This window comes from Erpetoichthys calabaricus, chromosome 2 (assembly GCF_900747795.2).
Source record: "Erpetoichthys calabaricus chromosome 2, fErpCal1.3, whole genome shotgun sequence".
In the NCBI taxonomy this organism is placed as follows: domain Eukaryota; kingdom Metazoa; phylum Chordata; class Cladistia; order Polypteriformes; family Polypteridae; genus Erpetoichthys; species Erpetoichthys calabaricus.
The window spans coordinates 169914101-169935401 of record NC_041395.2 but is presented as its reverse complement, the minus strand read 5'-3'; the positions used below and the strand labels follow the sequence as shown (position 1 = coordinate 169935401).

The window sequence follows — 21301 nt, the reverse complement described above, 5'->3', positions numbered from 1 at the left end:
GTTCCTGTGTGGTTACTCTTTCTTAGATCCACATCCACGGCGGTGGCTTTATCAAATACACTGAAATTAACCGCATATCGTTCATAAATTTAATGCATCTGATTGTAATTAACCTGTAACAATATAATGGTCCACAGAATGGTCAAACTACTGTTCCTGTGTGCTCATCCTTTCTTTCTTAGCTCCACATTCCTGAAGCGGCTTTATAAATACACTGAAATTAACTACATATTGTTTATTAGTGTAATGCATCTGATTGTAATTAACCTGTAGCAATATAATGGGCCAGGGAATAGCCATAGTATTCCAAATACCATAACTGCTTTAGCGTTTTTACGCTCACTGCATCTTGTTCTTCTTTTTGCTGCTCCCGTTAAAGTTTGCCACTGCGAATCATCTTTTTCCATATTACTCTCACTGCACCACTCGGAGTATTTATATCACTGTATCTGAGTGTGAATCACAGCAGCAGATGATCGGAAAGAGAATTATCAGTATACAGTTTCAAGCACACACTACCTCAACCACGGCAAAAAGCGTCAAAGCCTTTCCTGTACGGACCTCGCGTTTCAGAAACAGTTTCATCCCAATAACTATAAACGCACTCAATCAGTCCATCGAGTGCTCCTTGTAGAACTGTTTGTACTTATAATTACAATCACCTCACTGTAAACTTACACTACAGTTATAATATTGCACAACCTGCGCTACTTTATAAAGCGCGTATGATGACAATATCATTTTTAAGATGAAATGCAGCAAAATATGTTGCTTATAGTATACAGATAAAACTTTTAACTTCATTTAAATAATCTGTATTGTTAATAATTAAACATTTGAGGACACGGTGCCGCAGCATATAGCTAGTTCAAGGATAGCTCCTGCCTTGCGCTGCATTCTTGCTGGTGCTGACGCGACACTGGAAGGATAGACGAATAGAATAATTAAACATGAACTACGAAGATATTTCAATGTTCCTTAAAAGTTTTGAAGAATCGGCGTTCTAAGCTTACAAATGGCTTAACGTCTATTACAGAGCTGATTGTGTGGCGATTGGAGAAAGAAAAATATGGACAGGAATTGGAGGTTAGTACGTTTGAAAGAGACAGTACTTCTGTAATAAATTATTTCATCGAAGGTCGCACATGGCACCGCAAGCCTCTTGCGTGAGATATGAAACAATCACTGCGCCACCGTGTTCCCATGTTTAATAACATGCTTTCATTCCTATTCATCATGAAAATGATATCACGTTATACATCTCAGTATTTTAATTATTCAGAGAGCTGTAATATCTCGAATGTAATGCATTCTGTGTCCTGTCGGAGAAAGAGAAAGAACGGAAGCACGTAGTGATTCACACACATAGAGCACACAGAAGATTAAATACAGAACAAAGACTTTAACATGCTACTTGAGAAACTAGTAAAATAAACGATTTTAAGATGAAGTTTATGATGTTCTACTTTAATGGCAAAATAAACTACGTGATTAAAGTGGAAATTTCAAGATTAAAGTTGACATTTCGTGCTTTTTTCCCACCGTTTGCCTATGTTTTTTGTTTGTACCCTAATACGCTTTCATATGACACTTAGACGGTGGGCTACGACTCGCCTTTTCACAGCGACTTTGATATGTGATTTCTTTTTTATTTCGGGCACTGTGTGACTTTGTGAATTTGATCTTTCGAGTTTTTCTGTCACTCGATCAACTTCTTTTGTTGATTATACCACTGTTTAAACCAACAAATAGTACGTTTTTCCTTTGCCTCCACTTGGTATTCACTGAAATTCTTATATTTTCCCCTGTGCTTTTCCCATTGTCTTTTCACAGAAGGCTATTTATATTGATTTGCATATTCAAAGAGGCGTAATTCTGGGAGGAGTTGGGGCGGGACAGAAGGCGCGTGCACGTGCGTTACTTTTCACGCTGATCGGGATTTATGTAGTGGAAGAACGTGAAAGTATGCGTGCGCACAGATTACTGCATCTGGATTTTTCTGTGCGTACGCACAATCCCGCTTTTGTGCTTACGCCATGTTATAATGTGAGTTCTACGCACGCCGTTATACATGAGGCCCCAGGTCTCAATACTTGCGAGGAGGTCCAGAAGTAGCACCTGAGACGGCCTTTTTTAATGCCATTATCCAAACACCAAACATACTTGTGACGAGAACAGACCAGTCAGCCCAACAAGCTTGTCCACCCTATGATTCTCCAAAATAACATCAAGTCCAGATCTGAAGGTCCCTAAAGTCCTTCTCTCCAATAAACTTGGTAATTTATCATTGGTCTTTGCATGAAGAAAAAACTTCCTAAGATTTGTGCAAAATCTTCCCATAACAATTTTCCAGCACTGTTACTGTCGTAGTACTTACTTTAAAGCTTAAAGCAGGGGTTCTCAAAGTCGGTCCTGGGGGACCACAGTGGCTTCAGGTTTGTGTTCCAACCAGATTCATAATCAGTGGCAACTGATAACTCTATTCTTAATTAATTAGCTGGTATTTTTTTTCTATTCTCTTACTCTACATTAAGAAAGCACAGAGGCATGATTTTTAAATTTATAAGACATTTAGAAATATTTCCATTTTTGCTCTAGATTCAAATGCTTAGCTCACTTATGTTGCATTCATTATATTTTACCCTTTCTCTGTGCAGTTTTCCCCCTTCATTGTATCTTGTTAATGACAAATTAAAAACGAGTAGAGCAGACCTCAGGCAAAGAACATTGAATCATGAAAGGCTGCACCTACTTTAGCATCAGATCCAGTAATTAACACATTAAAGAATTAGAACACCTGGAAAAACAGAACAAAAATCAAGATGAAAATATTGTTAAAAAGAAAAAAATACATTATTCCCACATAACTGCTTTGTAATTTTAATATATATTATCAAACTTAGTTTTCCAATTTCTATATTGTTCCCAAAGCACAGAACTTGGGAAATAACAGTTCACTTAATTAGCCCAGGTGTCCAATTAAAAACAGAAGCTGGTTGGAACAAAAACCTGCAGCCACAGGAGGGGCCTAGGACCGAAATTGAGAACCCCTGCTTTAAAGTAAGAGCTGGGATCCACTGTACTAATTCCTCTCTTTTAAACCCTTCAATCATCGCACCTGTTAATTTCAGTCTGCTTAAACTGAAACGGTTTAACGCTTTCAGTCCTTCAACATAGCTCATAGAAAACAAGAATTACACTTAATTTAGAAAATATGAAAATCTCTCAAATATATTATAGGTCTTAAAAGCAAAATTTTCAGATCTATGATCTATTGAGCCCTGAACATTTTTTTGTATAGCATATTTGAATTCAAGGCAGCTAAGTGGTGTAGTAGCTTGCACTCCCTGGCTTTTGGAACCTGGATCTGTTTCAAACTACTTACCTATTCATGTAGAAAGTGTATGTTTTCCCTATGTTGCTATAGGTTTGCCTCCCACATCTTTAAACACGTGTAGGCTAGGTGATTTAACTCTCTAAATTTGCAGCGCGAGTGTAGTGCGCGTATGTGTGGTCCTAATAAAAGAATGATAGCTATTCCAAGTTTGTCTCCAGTCCTGAGCTAGATGTTTGCCAGGATTGGCCTCAGCCTCCTTATTTATAACCCTGAGAAGGTGTGAAAACTTTATATTAGAGTTAAAATTTAAACTTACTCAATCAGCTTTCCACTTCAAATAACTGAATGTGTTCAGAAATGTAACATGAAAATACACTTAACCTCCTAAAACACTAATCTCACTACAGAAAATTAAATTATTACACTATATACTGCAACTTCCCAGACCCCCAAAAATATCTGCGAAAATTCTGGTGTTTATTTGCCAAGCATTGGAGCTACAGGAACCTAATTATGCAAGGTATGTGTAATAACCTGGGGCCTCATGTATAACGCCGTACGTAGAACTCACACTATAACATGGTGTAAGCACAAAAGCGGGAATGTGCGTACGCACAGCAAAATCCAGATGCAGGAATCTGTACGTACGCAAACTTTCACGTTCTTCCACTACATAAATCCCGATCAGCGTGAAAAGTAACGCACGTGCACGCGCCTTCTGTCCCGCCCCAACTCCTCCCAGAATCACACCTCTTTGAATATGCAAATCGATATACATAGCCTTCTGAGAAAAGACAATGGGAAAAGCACGGGGGAAAATATAAGAATTTCAGCGAATACCAAGTGGAGGCAAAGGAAAAACGTACTATTTGTTGGTTTAAACAGTGGTATAATCAACAAAAGGAAGTTGATCGAGTGACTGAGTGTCGGAGAAACTCGAAAGCTCAATTTCACAAAGTCGCACAGTGCCCGAAATAAAAAAGAAATCACATATCAAAGTCGCCAAGAAAAGGCAAGTCGTAGCCCACCGTCTTGAGTGTCATATGAAAGCTTATTAGGGTACACACAAAAAAATAGGCACACAGTGGGGAAAAAAGCACGAAATGTCAACTTTAATCACGTAGTTTATTTTGCCATTAAAGTAGAACATCATAAACTTCATCTTAAAATCGTTTAATTTACTAGTTTCTCAAATCCCATTGTAACTAAAGTAGGACATTAAATGCTTTGTTCTGTATTTGATCTTCTTTGTGCTCTGTGTGTGAATCACTACCTGCTTCTTAAATGGGCTCTTTCTCTTTCTCCGACAGGACACATAATCCATTACATTCGTGATATTACAGCTCTCTGAATAAATTAAAATAATGAGATGTATACGTAATATCTTTTTCATGATGAATGAAAGCATGTTATTAAACATGGGAACACAGTGGCGCAGTGCTTGCTCATATCTCACGCAAGAGGCTTGCTGCGCCATGCGCGACCTTCAATGCAATAATTTATCACAGCAGTACTGTCTCTTTCAAACGTACTAACCTCCAATTCCTGTCCTTACTTTTCTTTCTCCAAATACCCAATCGCCACACAATCAGCTATGTAATAGACGTGAAGCCATTTGTAAGCTTAGAACGCCGATTCTTCAAAACTTTTAAGGAACATTGAAATATCTTCGTAGTACATGTTTAATTATTCTATCCGTCTATCTTTCCAGTGTTGCATCAGCGCAAGAATACAACGCAATGCAGGAACAATCCATGAACTAGCTAGCGCTGCGGCACCGTGTCCTCACATGTTTAATTATTAACAATACAGATTATTTAAATAAAGTTAAAGTTTTATCTGTATAATTTAATCAACATATTTTGCTGCATTTCATTTTAAAAATGAATACCGTCATCATATGTAAATACGTGCTTTACAAAGTGGCGCAGGTTGTGCAATATTATAATTGTAGTGCAAGTTTACAGTGATTGTACTTATAAGTAAACAGTTCTACAAGGAGCACTTGATGGACTGATAGAGTGCGTTTAGAGTTCTTGGGATGAAACTTTTTCTAAACTGCGAAGTCCGTACAGGAAAGTCTCTGAAACGTTTTGCCGTGGCTCAGGCAGCATCTGCTTCATGCTGTATACGATAATTCTCTTTCCGATCAGCTGCTGCTGTGATTCCCCACTCAGATACAGTGATATAAATACTCCGAGTGGTGCTGTGAGAGTAATATGGAAAAAGATGATCTGCTGTGGCAACCCTTAATGGGAGCAGCTGAAAGAAGAAGATGCAGTGAGAGTTACAACGCTAAAGCAGTTATGGTATTTGGAATACTATGGCTATTCCCTGGACCATTATATTGCTGCAGGTTAATTACAATCAGATGCATTACACTAATAAACAATATGCAGTTAGTTTCAGTGTATTTATAAAGCTGCGTCAGGAATGTGGAGCTAAGAAAGAAAGGGTGACCACACAGGAACAGTAGCACTGCTTTGATGCTGGGTGCCGCCAGTCTGCAAAACGAGCGGAGAAATTGCGTACGCCAAGGTATGAGGTACCGTGGAAATGTGTGTGGCTTTACGCCAAGTTTAGGTTTTATACATCGCGATTTGAGTGTGGAAATGTTCGTACGCAACATTTCTGTGCGTACGCACCGTTTATACATGAGGCCCCTGGAACCTAATTATGCAAGGTATGTGTAATAACCTATCAACAAAGCTTAGGGGAAGGAAGTAATTATAAAAAAATCCAGAAAATAAATGTGCACACAGTGTCAGGTTTACTTTGTCATTTCTGTGTAATCCTTGATCTCATATTGTTCTCTCTTTGGAAAGTCATAAAAACGTTCAATTAATGCAAGGCTAGCGAAAGCAAGAAAGAAAATTTCCCAATACCTTATCCAGATGCTTCTGAAAGTTGTTAAACTTCGCACTTCCAACCGTATGGTATTTTAATTTTTTTTAGATTTCCACCACATTTTATGTGAAGAAGTACGTCCTGGATTCTGTCTTATGTAACACATAGTGGGGATGGTGTTTATGGTGTTTGGCTAATTCCAAACATGCTATTTATTATGATTATCTAAAAACTAGATTTTGGCTTCCTTCACTAATAATCTTCTTGCACAATCACTCAGTTTTTGCAGATAGTGTACTCTAGGCAGATCTACAGATGTGCTGTACTCTTTCCATTTTTTAATGATTGATTTAACTGAACTCCCAACAGAAATTCACAGATTTGAATATTTTCTTGTCTACATTCATTGACTCATGCTTTTCAATGATCTTTTCATGGAGTTGCTTGGGCTGTTGTTTTGTCTTGATTGAGTAGGCTAGGCTACTGAATCATGTTTAACTTTTAAGATAAGGTGCAAGTAATACTGCATTCAGTTGTAGCCCCTTGGCTCCAGACATGTGATGTACATTTAACTAATTATGTGATTTCTAAACCCAACCCTCTGTACCAGTGATGATGTATCATATTAAAGGAGGTTAAATATTGTCAGTTATTTTGTGTTTTATATTTGTTAATTTGGAGCAACTTTTACAGATTTGCTTTGATGCTGACACTTAAAAGTCTTTTTCTGATGATTAGTGTCCAAAAAGCCAAATTAAATTCAGTGTGATTCAATACTGCAAAAAACATGAGGACCTGGCTTTTGTCCCTCATACACCCTTCCCTGTTGAAAACTAAAAAGGTTTATTACCCTTGACCTGTTTGAGTAAGATATATTCATATAGTGAGTGTCAGGTTGCACTTTATTTCTTCCAAGCACATCATCTATCTACTTTTTTGAACTGTGGCTGCTAGAACTGCAAATAGTACTGCAAATACTATGTAACTAGCACAATGTCTATCAATCTTAGTGAGAACACCAAACAATTTGTATTCAAGAGGTTATACAATATAACCTACCACTTTATGTGCCTTTTTAGTTACTTGTAAGTACTTGTTGAATAAACAGATTGTTAAGTCAACAAATACTTCTATACTTTGACATCCCCCACAGGTCAACATTGCCAATCTTATATTTAAAGAATCATTTTTCTTAATGTAACTCTTTCAATTGCACTGCATTAAACTGTAACCTTAACGTGTTTGACCACCCAATATTGTCTCCCCATTTTTTGCTAACCTTTCAATTCTGTTGTCATTTGCATATTTCAAGCATAATCACAAATATCAAAAGATGTCCTTAATATTAACTGGAAAGAATAAATGTCCAAGAACAGACCCCTGAGGGAATCCATTGATAACCTCACTTTAACATTTTGCTCTTACATATTTGTGATCTTGGTTTTTATCCAATGAACCAGCTTGAAATACATTCTTGCAAGTTACCTTTGACGCTGATGACTTCTAGCTTCAGAATGAATGCTTGGTGCAGAACAGTACCAAAGGCTGTCGACAAATCTAGGCGCAGTTGAATTAGGATCAAAGTACAACATAAATAAGAATTCCAGAGTGTTTCCACGTGTTACAATAAACCTCAACTCAAACTTACTACATCATATTCTACGCTTTGTCGGCTACTCTATTTACCTGCTCAAAATAGCTTGGTTGGTTTGGGAGGACTTCACTCTAATAAACATATCCAGAGTACTTAGAATACCCCCAATTTATTTTTAGAACAGTTTCTATAAACTTACAGTGCATCTGGAAAGTATTCACAGCACATCACTTTTTCCACATTTTGTTATGTTACAGCCTTATTCCAAAATGGATTAAATTAATTTTTTTTCCTCAGAATTCTACACACAACACCCCATAATGACAATGTGAAAAAAGTTTACTTGATATTTTTGCAAAATTATTAAAAATAAAAAAAACTGAGAAATCACATGTACATAAGTATTCACAGCCTTTGCTCAATATTTTGTCGATGCACCTTTGGCAGCAATTACAGCCTCAAGTCTTTTTGAATATGATGCCACAAGCTTGGCATACCTATCCATGGCCAGTTTCGCCCATTCCTCTTTGCAGCACCTCTCAAGCTCCATCAGGTTGGATGGGAAGCGTCTGTGCACTGCCATTTTAAGATCTCTCCAGAGATGTTCAATCGGATTCAAGTCTGGGCTCTGGCTGGGCCACTCAAGGACATTCACAGAGTTGTCCTGAAGCCACTCCTTTGATTTCTTGGCTGTGTGCTTTGGGTCTTTGTCCTGCTGACAGATGAACCGTCGCCCCAGTCAGAGGTCAAGAGCGCTCTGGAGCAGGTTTTCATCCAGGATGTCTCTGTACATTGCTACAGTCATCTTTCCCTTTATCCTGAATAGTCTCCCAGTCCCTGCCGCTGAAAAACATCCCCACAGCATGATGCTGCCACCACCATGCCTCACTGTAGGGATGGTATTGGCCTGGTGATGAGCAGTGCCTGGTTTCCTCCAAACGTGACGCCTGGCATTCACATCAAAGAGTTCAATCTCTGTCTCATCAGACCAGAGAATTTTCTTTCTCATGGTCTGAGAGTCCTTCAGGTGCCTTTTGGCAAACTCCAGGTGGGCTGCCATGTGCCTTTTACTAAGGAGTGGCTTCCGTCTGGCCACTCTACCATACAGGCCTGATTGGTGGATTGCTGCAGAGATGGTTGTCCTTCTGGAAGGTACTTCTCTCTCCACAGAGGACCTCTGGAACTCTGACAGAGTGACCATCGGGTTCTTGGTCACCTCCCTGACTAAGGTCCTTCTCCCCCGATTGCTCAGTTTAGATGGCCAACCAGCTCTGGAAGAGTCCTGGTGGTTTCGAACTTCTTTCACTTACGGATGATGGAGGCCACTGTGCTCATTGGGACCTTCAAAGCAGCAGAAATTTTTCTGTAACCTTCCCCAGATTTGTGCCTCCAGACAATCCTGTCTCGGAGGTCTACAGACAATTCCTTTGACTTCATGCTTGGTTTGTGCTCCGACATGAACTGTCAACTGTGGGACCTTATATAGACAGGTGTGTGCCTTTCCAAATCATGTCCAATCAACTGAATTTACCACAGGTGGACTCCAATTAAGCTGCAGAAACATCTCAAGGATGATCAGGGGAAACGGGATGCACCTGAGCTCAATTTTGAGCTTCATGGCAAAGGCTGTGAAAACTTATGTACATGTGCTTTCTCAATTTTTTTATTTTTTAATAAATTTGCAAAAATCTCAAGTACACTTTTTTCACGTTGTCATTGTGGGGTGTTGTGTGTAGAATTCTGAGGAAAAAAATGAATTTAATCCATTTTGGAATAAGGCTGTAACATAACAAAATGTGGAAAAAGTGATGCGCTGTGAATACTTTCCGAATGCACTGTACATAAGTTATAATTAAGGCTTATTAGTTTGTAATTAGGGAATGCATTTTGCCACTTTTTGTGGTGTGTAGTCACACTGGTAACTTCTCATTTGTCAGATACATCTGCCACCTGAAGTGATTTTTGGAATATACTCATTAAAGATTTACAAAGAGATGCTTATTTCTTTCTTTTAAATTTGTTACTTATCAACACAACTAATGCCTTTAAAAAATGAACATGTTTTATTTCTCTATAAGGCATTCTACTAAATTCTTCTTTCATAAATACTTTGGTGAAATATACATGTAGTTCAATAACTGTTTCTCATTTTCAGCTTTTTTTTTTTTTTTTTTTTTTTTTTTTAAGATTTGTGAATCATCCTAAATTCTGTTTTACTTTTTTTTTTTTTTTTTTTTTTTTTTACTAGGTTTAGCAGTAGCTGTAAAGAACATGACTTTTCAACAAACAATACCTACCTTAGTAAGTGGACCTTGAACTTAATAAAATATGCTCTTTTCCCCTATCATCACTTAAAAGTAAGCAAGTTGTTAAAGATGTGAAAAAGTAAAAACACCTTCTTTTTTTGACATTTCTGAAGTATTCCTGATTAGACTGATGTAATATTATAAAAAACTACACAAATAAAGCTTTACATCTTTTAGGAAGATCATGATGCAGTGCTGTATCCGAAAACTAACAAAGGTTTATGAAGGGAAAGACATGAAAAAGAATAGTAACTCTAGGAAAAGAAAAAGATTAAGATCAAGTTACACCATGTTTAAGCTTCCTCCAAAATGAAATTTTTATTCCATCTTGGAAAATAAATATCTGGAGATAGAAAATGAACATTTCTTACAATTACACACACCCATGCCTACAGTGGGAGTAGAGAATTATACAATGGTAGAGCAATTCATTAAGATAGACTGGAAAGTAAACCGAACCAAAAAAAAAATAAAAAATGCTTGACTCAATCAGCCCCTCCATACATTATATTATATTACAGTTTCAGAAATTTAAAGTTTATTCTTTAAACAGGCTAATATTTTACAATAGACTACTAGGAACTGTTGAACATGCCCTTAAAACAGGGCACTTTAATATGTTAACAGTCAGACCCTGTTAAACTAAGAACGGGAGGAATATGTTTTAAGATTCTGGGAGTAGTGTGGCCAGATGGTGGCAAAGTTTTCAATATTTAGAGGAAGTGGAGCTATTTTTTGTGATACTCATTTGTCAAAGTGAAGGTTTTATTGCATGCCCAGCATGTGTTACTTTTGATTTTTCAGCTGGTCTGCACTCAACCACAGGGAGAAATAATAGTCAGGCACTCTATATGGGAGGGCAAAGTTGGGAGACAGAACCAGCTCAAACCATAACGAGACAATCATATTAAATGTTTCTCGTCACTATTGACAGTCTTTTTATGAATAATCAGAAAGTTGGCGGTGTTCAGTTAAATCAAAGCCAAAGGACAGGGTGGGGGAGAAGCTTTTCTTAGATTTTACATGGAAAAAACTGAATTTCAGTTTAAACAAATGAGTTGACAACTAGGATAAAGCAGCAGCTCTCCCGATTGGAGACATGGATCTTCACCTCAGCCTTCCTTAATAATCCTCCACTGTTTCAATTTCACCCATATTCAAGCGCTCTGAAGATGCATTCACAGAAAAACCTGAAGTTGGGGGGGAAGCACACAAGAATAAGTTTATAATTACTCATAAGACAGTGGTTAACTAGATTTACTGTATATTACATTTTGAAGTTTGAGTTGGGTTTTCTGTATAATGTAAACTATAATAAAAAAAAACTAGCAGTACCCACGAAGTTTCCTGATTATTATTCAGGTCTCACATACTGACCTACCAGTTGAACAGACTGCTCTAATTTAAAACATTAATAAATATTACATGAGTTTTATGTAGTGAATAATTTTTAAATTAAATTAATGGTACATCTTAAAATCTATAATACAAACAACACTTCTCAGGCAAGGTGATATTGTTACACTATATGCATTTTGATAATTGGGTGGGGGTGGGTGAATGAAGGAATGTTTGGTGCCTCTTCATGTATTTAATGTTTTTATTTGTTTCATAGTTCCATCAAATGAAGGATTACCACAAATGGTTTAGGTTCTCTGTTGCTAAAAAAATATCACAAAATGAAAATTATTAAGCATTAACCTGGACATTTCTTACCTAGGAGACTTGGGTCAGCTCGTACCATTTTCTGCTTTTTCTTTTTTTTGCCAGACTGTACGGTTTCAAAGTTAGACTGCTGTAGGGTAGTGATATTAGATGGAAACACAGATGTCAGTGAACTTTGGTTGACTCCCCAGACAGAATCCTAACAGAATAAGAAAAAAACAGAAATAATATAATTGTGAAAAATGACGGATGAAAGTAATACATTTTCAAAGATAGGCAGTTGACTATTTTCTACTTTTACTAAAGTTCAGAAGTTATCTTTCCCCTAAGATAACTTTATAAATTACCATTATTTAAGTGTATATTTTTGCAAACTATTAGCTCACACATATTGAAATTTTGGCCCAAAAACCCAATTTATGAATTTCTTCAATACAACTCAATGTAATCTCTTTACCCAACAAGACACAGTAGCCTGTAATATTTCTAGATGACTAACTGATTTTATAACTAATTCTAGAAAATCTAACATGTGAGCAGGATTCAGTGCTCTTTATGTTTTGCATCCTGAAGCACAACTTAGAGCATTCAAAACTCTTTCCTTGACCAGGTGTAAGATACAGGGTGAGCCAAAACAAAGTACCACAATTGAAAAATCTACAAAAACACTATAAGATAAAATAAATTTCAGTACGACACAAGAAAAGGTATACAAAATAGATTTTTTCATTGTGTTTTAAAAATGATGTCTTCAAAATGGTGGCCATCATTAGCGATGCCCTCTGAGACGATTTCTGAACGTTAGCACGACTCATTTGGCCATTTCAAGAGGAATAGAGGTGATTTCGTGATCAACAGCGTCCTTGAGGGCTTCAAGATTTTGAGGTAGGTGTGTGTATACCTTTGACTTGAGATAGCCCCACAAGAAGAAATCACAGAGAGCAAGATCAGGCAAATGTGAAGGCCACCTGACATTGCCATGCAGGGAGATCAGCTTTCCAAAAAACATTTCCTGCAAAACTTGAATGGATCTCCGTGCTGTATGACCTGTTGCTCCATTCTGTTAAAATCAGGCATCCAACACATCCTTTTCTTCCAGTTGGAGCTGTAAAAAGTTCTCTAGCATTTCAATGTAATGTTCTGAAGTGATGGTGACCATTGCTTCTCCCCTCCTCAAAAAAGTAAGGGCCTACAATGCCCAATTTTGCAACGGCGCACCAAACTGTAACATACTCACTGTGTAGGGGTCTCTGATGAAGTTTTACCCAATAGCGAAAGTTTTGCTTATTAATGCAACCATTCAAATGGAAATATGCCTTGTTGCTGTATATGACGATGGCATCTCGATGAACGGTTTGTAGAACAATCAGGCACAACTCTATACGGCTCTCCCAGTCTCTCTCAGTGAATTCCTGCACTACCATCATTTTGTACGGATGAAAATTAAAGTCCTCATGGAAAATCCTCCTCAAAGACGTGTTGGAAATGCCAAAGGCACTGAATGTCTAGGAGACCGCAAAATTGATGCCCTTACAGCTTGGATGTTTTTAGGCATTCGTACAGCCCAAGGACAGCCTGGAGATTTTCTGCTCAATGCTTTACCTGTCTGTCTAAATTTAGCCACCCACTGAAGAACTGTTTTCTGATTTGGGACGTCACCATTAGGAGGAATGTTGAAGTGCATTTAGAAGTCATGTTGTGGAGTGATGATGGATTTAGCAACCCACTGAAGAACTGTTTTCCGATTTGGGACGTCACCGTTAAGAGGAATGCTGAAGTGCATTTAGAAGTCGTGTTGTGGAGTGATGATGGATTTGTTGTTTTTGAACAACGCTTCAACAGCGAAAGCACGGTGTGCACAGGACCAAGGCATGTTGCCAACTGAACACTACAAGGAATCACCTATCAAAGGACCCCCACCCCAACGCACTTGGCTGCCTCTACCTCGTGCAATGACCTTGGCTCATCCTGTATAGTGTGTATAGAAAGGGGCACTATTTTTTTTTTGTGCAAAATTTACACAATTGCATCACAATTTCTATCACCATTAAAACAAATATATTAATAAATTATACTTTAATTGTAATAATTAAAATGCTTGTTAATACTACACAATAGACAAGATTCCTCTTTTTAATTTTGAAGAAAGCTTCTTATTTGATCAAAAAGCACTTCTTTCTGCTGATCTAATATTGTATGTAAAGATTACATGTACCATTTGTATTTTAAAGATCCAACTAGAAAACGAGAAGCAAGAGTCTACATATTTTTTTTTTTGAGTAAGAGTGCTTCTTCACAAAAGCTTTCCAAAAACTAGCAACATAATTTCTGCTGGGCAATACTTACAAAAGAACCGCAAATTAAAACATGCATTTCACTGAAAAGTAACAAAGAAGTAATAGAGTGGTAAATTTCTGAAATTAATCTAACAAGATTTTATTACTGCCTTGGCAACAGAAAGGTTTCTGTTGCAAATCCTTCTGATGTCAGGGGTAAGAAGTGGAAGCAAGTTAGTGTATGAAAAACACAAGATATCAAACATTAAAGAGTAACAACTAATAAATCAAATTATGACAGTCACTGTAGGAACACAGTATATGAAAATGGTGAAAAGAATGCAGGGAAGAGATTCTTAACTGTATGTACTTATGCCTCAGACTGCAAAAACCTGCAGCTGACAGTGAAGACAGTGGCAAAGATCATCAGGAAGTCTCTTCCCTCCCTGTCTGTCTACTGTAGAGCTCTCATACACACACTTTCATAATGCTCTTTAAATTACATTCCCTATATGCAGTACTTCTAAACATGCAGCTATCTAAATGCTGGACTGATTTTGTGTTAATATACTGTACTACAAATATGCACTGTTATGAACTCTCTCCCAATACTGTATAGGCACTTCTGTACTTTATTACACTGTGTAATCTTTAGGAACATAATGTTTTTATAAGAACTTTTGTAAGAATCTGCATTATTGGCATAGATATTTTTGGTAGCAAACAAGCTGTTAACTTCATAATGATACAGCTACAAGTTTTGTACAGCAAACACTCTGAAGACTGCACACTCGTATTGCCAGTTTGGCCTTTGATTTTTTTCTTTCTGCTTAGTTTGTATTGTGTTGCACTATGGTTCTAGAGACACATCATTTTTTCTCTCTGTGTATTCTGTATATGATGGGATGAAAAAGCTGACTCGACTTTTGGTTTGAACGATGTCAACAGCACTAATGTCATTGAAGTTTTGTGATAGACATTGGCTTTAACGTGTATCTACCTGCTGCTGTTTTTGTGGCACTGGACGTTGCTGGTTAGTTTTTTGTTTGGCACGACGCTCCAAGAAGTGCTTGGCAAATTCCTTGGCCTCAAGTGTTTCCCCTAAGTATGCTCTGACATAGTCATGGACTTCATACGGCGAGTCTACCTCTTTCAGGAAGGAAACAAATGTAGGAACTGTAAAGAGAAAAAAAAAAAAGAAAAAGAGTAAGGGGGAGAATATTGATGTAATCTGTATATACTCCTGGAACTAAACAGATTCGACATTACTGACAAGAGGTACTACTTCTGTTTAGGATTATAAAATCCTAAGGAATGCAGAACCATAAAACATAAAAAGTCTGTCATGAAAATAGTGAGACTGATATAAAAATGAATTTTACTCTAAATATTATTACATGTTGGTCTTTCTACTCCTGAAAACATTCTTGGAAATTTTGTGAGGCCTGTCGGCATACTGGTAAGAGCACTTTACATATTTTCTATCAGTCTCATTAATTTCAAGACATACCTCACATTTATGTGTTGCCCTCACCATCCAGGTTGTTGGCTGTATTGAGGTTGTGCAACATTTGTTCACACCATATGGTGAACCCATCCTGTGCTTTATTCACTCCCTGGAACAGCTTGAGTAGCTTCTCTTCCTCGTCCACCTTTTTATTGGATCGACCACTAACCCCTAATGAATTGCTGGAAAGAAAAAGCACAGCAGAGGTACAATTACTGATTAAATTTGCTTTCATATGTAAGTATTTAACAGTGTAAACTTTTGTTAAAAGGAAAGCCAAATGAACAAGCAGAAAACATGGTCTCTTTTCAAAATGTATCTCTAGGCTTCTAACATTTTTTAAAAAAGCGTTAATATCTCAGCTAGAAAAGTTTCTCAGGAAGACAAGCAATTTGGCTGTCTTCTGAACATGATGTTGGACAAGACAACAAAAGCTTTCTGATGTATATTCCACTAGTGAATACTGATTTCTTCTGATACAATGGGAAAATCGTTTATTCTCTTCAGTGTTCTTAAAGTCTATAAACATGATGTCTTGAGGAAAAACTACACCATTAATGGCACAATAAATATATCAAGAAAGACGCAAAACAAAGATAGGTTAATTAAACTGTGATGACCTGGAGGTAAATACTGCAGTTGGCTTGTCCTGCTAGAATAGACTCCTTTTCCCCATAAACCTTAGCAGAAGATTAAAAATAAATGACTGAGTAAATAACTGCTTAATATTTGTTAATCAGCAATAATGTTATACTGCATAACACAGTAATATTAAAAAATTTTAATTAATAATTTGAATGATCTGCATACAATCAATAATGCCAATTGACATGCATAGCATGTAACATTCCAAGTAAATAATAATTTATGTAAGACAGACAGTAGAGGTGCACTTTACAGAAAGCACAATGTTGATATCAACTAGCCACATACCTTACTCACCTTTTATTTTCTTTATTTCTCAGCACATTTCCTTTAACAGAATCTGTTTTTTTGTTTGAAGTGGGTGTGAATAATTGCTGAGACACTTAAGTAATCAAAATTACTACTAAACTCTAAGTGATGGGAATGATAATGTATAAGTTCTGTAAAAATGAGTAGCGAGTAAAAAACGTGTTATATTATTAATTTATTTAGTTGATGCTTAGAAAGCTTTGATTTTAATATGTTCATAACTGTAATGCAACTTTTACCTCTAGAATGAGGCAGAGAAAATACTATTACCTATGTAAAGAGGTACTAAAGCACATTTAAAATTTTGAAAATGTTTCAGTTTTTTGCTCTATGACATGTAAATGAACTAAAGTACATTATGCTCTCCGTGTGCATTGGATTCAATTTAGAAAGGACGTATTTTAGTAACTTCTTATCTATATGTTACTGACTTTAATGTTGTCAAGTATGCTGATACAGCTGTATTGTAAGATTGTAATACTAGTATTGAGCTCCAATGAATTGTGCAAGGCTATTTATTTTAGATGGTGGAGTATATTGATTTCACAAATTCTGCAGTCCCGGAAAATTAACCACATTAACCAACATATTTAGCTGGACTACAGTTTGCCCAAAGACCAGCAAACAACGTTTGTAAGAAATTAACCATTACAATTTACTTTACAAAATATGGGTAAGTTAATATTAGCTTCTAGCTGACAATATTTGACATAGCTGATCATTTGTGCTTCAGTAGCCAACTCACCTATGGTTTGCATTGTTCTTATTTTTGGCTGATGTGCTATGAGCAGTAGGCACAACTTCCTTCACAGCCTCGTCCCAGAAGCCAACACTGGAGTTTTTGCTGTTAGTGTTTCCCCAGATACTGCTCATGTCTGTGCTGCTCCACTGGCTGTTACTGCTGCTACTCACTGAGCCCCACACATTGTTGCTGATGCTACTGGGCAAAGAGGAATGCTGCAGAGGAATAAAACAATTGTATAAAATTGAAAATGAATATTATGATTTAATGCAACAAAACCTAACATTTAAGACAGATAACAACCTCCCCACTATGAGGAGCTGGTTGCCCCCTTACCAGCAGGGAACAAAACAACACTTAGGTCCCCAAACCATATAGTCCCCACAGTGGCACCTTCACATCCTGCCCATGAAAATGAAGAACATGAGACCAAACGCACCTGGTCTAATGCCCCCATTAAATGATGTTGGCTTAATAACAAGAATGCAAACACATGAACTGAATAATAAGCAGCAACAGCCCTTGAACTGTACACTCTTGAAGCACCTTCCACAAGATACATTAGGGCCATAAGTTTCAGAAAAAAACAAAACGATGTATCAGATACCACTGCAAAAGTGAATTGTTGGTTCACTGTTTTCAGAAGGAAATCCACATTCTTTTATCTGATCTATCATTCAAGTTTCTGTTCCAGTATCCCAAAATAGTCTGGACCCTAAGGAATGTGACCCCTTGGCTACTGCAACTGGTAATGTCAGAAACGAAGATATATGGTAAAGGTTCTGCATAAAGATTAGAAAGGTATGTGGAAATCAGAATTTAATATCAAATTACAGCAGCTCAAAATTTGCAGATTTAATTTTTAGGGTATTTTTGTATATTCTGGTGAGCACTAGAAGGTAGACCACACTGTACCTCTGGAATATGTGAAAGCATGACAGGCAAGCTCTACCAGTTATCCCATGTTTTATACTTATGTAGCTAGTTGTTGTTTAAATATTAAAAAGTGGAATTTCAAATCTACAGAATGTGCGTTCCTATTTGCTTTTATGTAATTTTCTTTTTCCTGTCCTTGCATGCACTGTTGATGTGAAGGTGCCATAAAAATTGGCCTGTTGCAGACAGCTGGTTGTGAACTAACTTTGTTTGTTTTTAGCCCTTCATCTTCATTTAAACTAATGAAAAAGGGAATACAGTAAAAAGGATTTTGAATAGTAATCTGGGGGGAAATTTATTAAACTAGATATTTACACAATTAGAGTATGCCAGCTCTCAATTTGCACACACATATACATTCACCTCTTTTTAGAGTAAATGTCAAGAAGTAAAGAAGGGCTACACTTTTAAATGTCCATCATTACAATGCTGATCCAGAGGAGGAAGTTATACACAAGTCCCCAAAACAAGATTTGCAGATTTACTATGGGAACAAACATATAATCTCATAAAAAAGTGAATACACAAAAGTTGGGGAACCATTTGCCAAATCACAAGACACTAAACAGAACTCATAAAACAACATGGCTTTTGTCTGTTTAATATGTTTTCTTTTAATTGCACTACAGTATACAACTTTTTGATCCAATGTAGCTATCTCTGATTCTTACACAGACCCTACCTCAAACAATGCCTCTTGTACTGCCTCATCTGAAGGGTGAGCCATCAACCAAGCTGAAAGAGTTTCTCAGAGTGATCTTTTCACCTCTTAATGATAATCCCAGTTTAGGTGAACATTTCCTTACTCTTGCGAATATATCTTACGGCACCATCCCACTTGCCCTTCCTAAGTTGTTGAAGGGTTTGCTGGGTCCCCTTTGAGGTTATCTAAATCTCCACACCCTCAGCAAACTCCTCAAATCCATAGGGCTTTGCTTCTGCCACAGCTATCGTTTTGGCCTACCAGTAGCTCTCAGTCAAATTTAAAGATCACTCCCTATGTAAGCCTATGAGGTAGAATATAAAAAACATTGTGATACAAACAAGGTACCATCCAAAACTTGACCAATATATCACACATAATGAAATTATATTTATTTTAAACACAGATTGAGCTTATAGGGAGATACTTCCAAGGAAAATTCCTTGTGTATTAATGCAGTCTGATTATCACCTTATCATGTCTCCAAATTTGACTTTTTTTTTAAACCTTTTGTTACTTTATAGGATGTGTGCTCCAGTTCAACATTGTTTAGCAGTAGGATCCAAATGGAAAGCAGTTTTAAAATACCACTTTTATTAAAGACTGGGTACTCTTTTTCTATTTATTTATATAATTGACTTTCATCTAGAATCCTTTTGCCATCCGGGAGGAAAAATGTTCAAATTCTACGCTCTGCTGTACAGGTGGATCCTGTTATAACGAAACTCATGGGACCATAAAAATCTTTCAATACAACGGAAATTATGTTAAAACGAAAATGGGGAAAATATACTGCTCAAAAAATTAAAGGAACACTTTTTAATCAGAGTATAGCATTAAGTCAATGAAACGTCTGGGATATTGCATCTGGTCAGTTAAGTAGCAGAGGGGGTTGTTAATCAGTTTCCGCTGCTTTGCAACAATGAGACGACCCCCAAAACAGGAATGATAGGTGAAGGCCTCTGACTTTTTTCACTAGTTTTACATTTGGCTACAGTCAATTTCACTATTGGTAGCATCAGGCGATACCTGCACCCTACAGAGGTTGCACAGGTAGTCCAACTTCCCAAGGATGACACATCAGTACGTGTCATTAACAGAAGGTTTGCTGTGTCTCCCATCACAGTCTCAAGGGCATGGAGGAGATTCAAGGAGACAGGCTCTTACTCTAGGAGAGCTGGACAGGGCCGTAGAAAGTTCTTAACCCATCAGCAGGACTGGTATCTGCTACTCTGGGCAGACAGGAACAGGATGAGCACTCCCAGAACCCTACAAAATGACCTCTAGCAAGCCATTGGTGTGAATGTCTCTGACCAAACAATCAGAAACAGACTTCATGAGGGTGGCCTGAGGGCTCGACGTCCTCTTGTGGGCGCTGTGCTCACTGCCTGGCACCATGGAGCTCAACTGGCATTTGCCATAGAATACCAGAATTGGCAGGTCCACCACTGGTGCCCTGTGCTTTTCACAAATGAGAGCTGATTCACCCTGAGCACACGTGACAGACGTGAAAAGGTCTGGAGAAGCCATGGAGAACATTATGCTGCCTGTAACATAATTGAACATGACTGGTTTGGTGGTAGGTCAGTGATAGTATGGAGAGGCATATCCATGGAGGGACGCACAGATCTCTACAGGCTAGACAACAGCACCTTGACTGCCATTACGTATCAAGATGAAATTCTTGGACCCACTGTCAGACCCTATGCTGGTGCACTGGGTTCTGGGTTGCTCCTGGTGCACGACAATGCCCGGCCTCACGTGGCAAGAGTATGCAGGCAGTTCCTGGAGGATGAACGAATTGATACCATTGACTGGCTCCCATGCTCACCTTACCTAAATCCAATAGAACACACCTCTGGGACATTATGTTTTGGTCCATCTGACGCCACCAGGGTGCACCTCAGACTGTCCAGGAGCTCGGTGATGCTCTGGTCCAGATCTGGGAGGAGATCCCCCAGGACACCATCCATCGTCTGATTAGGAGCATGCTCCGACATTGTGGCCATACAAAAGTGGGGGCCATACAAACTACTCAGTACGATTTTGAGTTACTGCAATGAAATTTATGCAAAATGGACTAGCCTGCTACATCATTTTTTCACTTTGATTTTTGGGGCGTGTCTGTATTCAGCCCTCTGTAGGTTGATAATTTTAATTTCCATCAAATGATGTGGCATCCTTTCGTTCCTAACACATTACCCAGTCCATATCAGCATAGATATCCAGCATGGTTTTTTTCACCAATTGAGATCTGATGTGTTTTCAAAGTGTTCCTTTAATTTTTTTGAGCAGTTGACATAGACTATTGTGATTGGGGTTTGCAATTCTAATGGTAGCGGCGCAAGACGGCTCCATGGCTACTCTGCTGCATCTGGTAAACAGTAAACAAAGGGCAAAGCAATTGGTTGTCCTCTGCAGGATCAGGCTTACC

At 37.7% G+C, this 21301-nt stretch overlaps 1 protein-coding gene across 3 annotated transcripts in view; it reads right to left on the bottom strand.

Moving 5' to 3' along the window:
• Nucleotides 1-10376: 10376 nt before the first annotated feature.
• The window catches only part of gigyf2 (GRB10 interacting GYF protein 2), a 351366-nt gene continuing 340441 nt past the window's right edge, over nt 10377-21301 (bottom strand). For all 3 annotated transcript variants that reach the window (XM_051923549.1, XM_051923550.1, XM_051923551.1), the window contains exons 24-28: nt 17232-17443; nt 15560-15714; nt 15026-15201; nt 11801-11948; nt 10377-11274 (exon numbers count right to left, since the gene is read on the bottom strand). In XM_051923549.1, the coding sequence (XP_051779509.1) occupies nt 11207-11274; nt 11801-11948; nt 15026-15201; nt 15560-15714; nt 17232-17443 (759 nt within the window). In that variant the 3' untranslated portion in view covers nt 10377-11206. The remainder of the gene's footprint in view (nt 11275-11800; nt 11949-15025; nt 15202-15559; nt 15715-17231; nt 17444-21301) is intronic.